Source organism: Dermacentor variabilis, chromosome 5 (genome assembly GCF_050947875.1).
Source record: "Dermacentor variabilis isolate Ectoservices chromosome 5, ASM5094787v1, whole genome shotgun sequence".
Taxonomy (NCBI): Eukaryota; Metazoa; Arthropoda; class Arachnida; order Ixodida; family Ixodidae; genus Dermacentor; species Dermacentor variabilis.
In genome coordinates this window covers 201,991,978-201,995,091 of record NC_134572.1, presented here as the reverse complement: position 1 = coordinate 201,995,091, position 3,114 = coordinate 201,991,978, and the positions used below count along the sequence as shown (strand labels likewise).

At 52.4% G+C, this 3,114-nt stretch overlaps 1 protein-coding gene across 1 annotated transcript; it reads right to left on the bottom strand.

Moving 5' to 3' along the window:
- Window positions 1-520: 520 nt before the first annotated feature.
- On the bottom strand, window positions 521-2,718 carry LOC142583756 (uncharacterized). Its single transcript, XM_075694236.1, has 3 exons — window positions 2,297-2,718; window positions 2,024-2,250; window positions 521-537 (listed from the first exon to the last, which is right to left on the bottom strand). The coding sequence occupies exons 1-3, from the start codon at window positions 2,716-2,718 to the stop codon at window positions 521-523; spliced, it is 666 nt and encodes a 221-aa protein (XP_075550351.1).
- Window positions 2,719-3,114: the final 396 nt, after the last annotated feature.

Sequence of the window (3,114 nt, the reverse complement as noted above, 5' to 3'; positions counted from 1 at the left end):
TCTATCTTGCCAGTAAGGCATGAGGAAAGAAGGAACATTCGGTTTCCTTGGCCAATTGGTTTTACACAGTCTGCGCAGGTGTTTGCAAACGGGATCATTAGTTTGACATTCTCTCACTCTGGATAAAAAATTGTCCCCCGTTTCCAAGCCAAGCAAACACGCCTTGGAGTACGCTGTGATATCCGACACACTCAAGCCTTTTTCAGAATCGCTGCCTGCTACAGGGGATCGCGAGAGGGTGTCGGCCGTGACTAGCGATTTGCCGGGAACGTACTGGACCGCGAAAAGATAGCGCATAAGGCGTAGCCGGAAGCGTTGAATTCGAGGGGGCATATCATCAATGGCCATCTGGCCCAGTAAAGACACTAAAGGCTTGTGATCAGTTTCAAAGGTAACGTTTAGGCCACGGATGTACTCGTCAAATCTTTCGGCTGCCCACGTGAGCGCTAGCGCTTCTTTTTCTATCTGGGAGTATCGCCGTTCTGTGTTCGTGAGAGAACGAGACGCGAAAGCTATTGGTCTACGGTGACCGTTTTTCTGCGTTTGAAAAAGAACAGCTCCCAGTCCGAAAGAGGATGCGTCCGCTGAAAGGATGGTAGGAAGCGTTGCATCGTACATGGCCATACACTGCGCAGAACAAATGAGCTCCTTTAGCTCGTTCAGCGCTTTTGCTTGGTCACACCCCCAGACCCATTCGCTATCTTTGTGCAAAAGAGCACGCATCGGAGCGGTAGTTTGCGCCAGGTGAGGCAAAAAGCGATCCAGGTGATTGGCCATGCCGAGCAAGCTTCTCAGTTCGGTGACATTTTTCGGTGCGTTTAGATTCTTAATAGCGCTGACCTTCGCTGGATCAGGTTCAATTCCGTTCTCATTCAGAATATGGCCCAGAAATCTCAGTTTATTAACGCCAAACAGGCACTTTTCTTTGTTCAGAGTCACGTTTGCGCTAGCTAGGCGTGACATAACATCAGCTAAACGTTCGTCATGCTGGGCTTTCGTATTACCAAACACTAAAATGTCATCCATGACGTTGACAGCGCCTGGCAGGCCACATAGGATTTCTGACATCCTTTTCTGGAAATACTCCGGAGCGGACGTAATTCCGAACGGTAGTCTGGTAAAACAGTACCTCCCGAATGGAGTCAAGAACGTAGTTAGTTCTTCAGAGTCCCTACTTAGTCGGACTTGATGGAACCCCGAGAAGGCGTCAAGCTTCGAAAACCATTTCGCACCCGCCAGAGAGCCTAATGCTTGTTCGACCGTAGGTAGCGTGAAGCGTTCACGAACGACGCACTTATTTAACTTTGTGAGGTCGACGCATACTCTCAGTTCCCCCGACTGTTTAGTTACCAGGACTATTCCTGCGCACCAATCCGTGGGGCCGTCTACCTTTCTAATTATTCCCATGCGCACGAGTCTCTCGATTTCCTGCTTTAGCCTTTCCATGAGCGGAATCGGCACTCGCCGCGGAGCGGTTATGGCATGTGGAATTGCGCCCGGTTGTAGCCTGATTGTGTATTCTCCTGGAATAGTGCCTAGACTACGACTCATGCGCGGAAAAAGTGTCTCATACCGTTGCTTGTCTGCAGTTAGCGAGTCGGCAAATTTAACGATACCTAAAGCCTCTAATTGGCTGGCAGCCCGAGAAGTACGTCGCGAAGAGGGCTAACGACATAGCACGTTTGTCGGACAGTCCTCTGTTTCCACGCAATCTCTGCGACAAATTTGCCTAGAACATTGAGCTTGTTCCCGCCAGCCCCCTGTAGCACCTCGTCTGCGTTATCCAGGTGGGTGGGCAATCCTGGAAATGTAGAAGGTAGAACCGACACTTCTGCACCTGAATAAACTTTAGCAAAGATAGGCACACAGTTTATCAGAACCTGCACATAGCGTGCTTTCCCGGCCGCGTCAATCGCGCCAATGAAAGTTTCCCCGGTACCATGTTCGACAGCCGAGACGCGTACCTTTCTTTGCGCTGACCCAACTTTCTTAAGGCAGGCTTTCGCAAAATGTCCTTTGTTACCACAGTAGTGGCACTTGGAAGCTTTGGCTGGACACGTCGACCTCGGGTGCGCGTCGCCGACGCAGTAGGGGCACCGTCCCTCTTTGTGCTGCGGGCGTTTCTGGTGGCCCACGGCGTCCACGATGGCACCTTGGTCCTGAAGTTCTGGCGGGCTCCCGATGTGGGCACCCTCCGGTCGAAGGCTCTGCTGCTGCTGACGCACGGTTTCCTTGAGGCTGCGGATCCATCTGCAAGGCCTCGGATAGTTGCATGTCCCGGAGCCCGACGACAAACCTGTCCCGGATGAGTCTCTTCTTCATATCCCCAAAGTCGCAGCGGTCTGCCAGCATGTGAAGTGCGGTTGCGAACTGATCCACCGACTCTTCTGGTCGTTGCTGGCGTCTGTGAAAGCAGGCACTTTCATAAACAATGTTCCGCTCTTTGACGAAATGACTGTCGAACCTCTGCTTGACGACATCGTAACTTTTTGCTTCATCGTCGGTCAGCTCAAATGTAGCAAAGACTTCGCGGGCTTGGCGTCCCATTGTGTAAAGTAGCGTGCGCACCTGGGCCTCTCCCGAACGTTCGTTGAGAGCTGTGGCGAAGCGGTAGTCATCGAAGTGGTCGATCCACGCCAGCCACTCTGACGTTTTGTCAAAGTCCAGCGGTGGTGGCTGCTGGAGCCCGGGGATTACCGTTGCGGGCTTGTTTGCCATTTTCTGGAAATGCCACCGTCCACAGCCTCAGCGAGATAGTTGACCACCGCCCACTTCTGACACCATGTGGTGACACGGCATGCGAGCGTGTCGCGTATGCGTGTCGGAAGGACCAGTCGACGAGCCGCGCTCCAGGTGACGAAAGGGAAAAGTCCCCCGTTTATTGTGCTGGCCGATAATATACATTCTGGGGACGTCACATGTCACAAGTAGCTTGGCACTCGCAGTGGTTGTCCAGCTATCTGTCGTGACGTTACACGCCGCACACAGGCAGGCGATAACAGCACACTCTATGGCTTTAGGCATAGCTTTAGGTGAGCGAACGACGAATAAAGAACAACTTTAGAGAAGGGAAACTGTACCTTCCGCAGTGGTTCGAAAATAAGCAGCGGCAGC

Excerpts from the sequence above, each read along its gene's own strand:
- LOC142583756 (XM_075694236.1), bottom strand. The coding sequence starts at position 2,718 with ATGGCAAACAAGCCCGCAACGGTAATCCCCGGGCTCCAGCAGCCACCA. Across the intron at positions 2,251-2,296 it reads AAGAGACTCATCCGGGACAG|ATGGATCCGCAGCCTCAAGG; the intron begins GTTTGTCGTCGG and ends GAGGCCTTGCAG.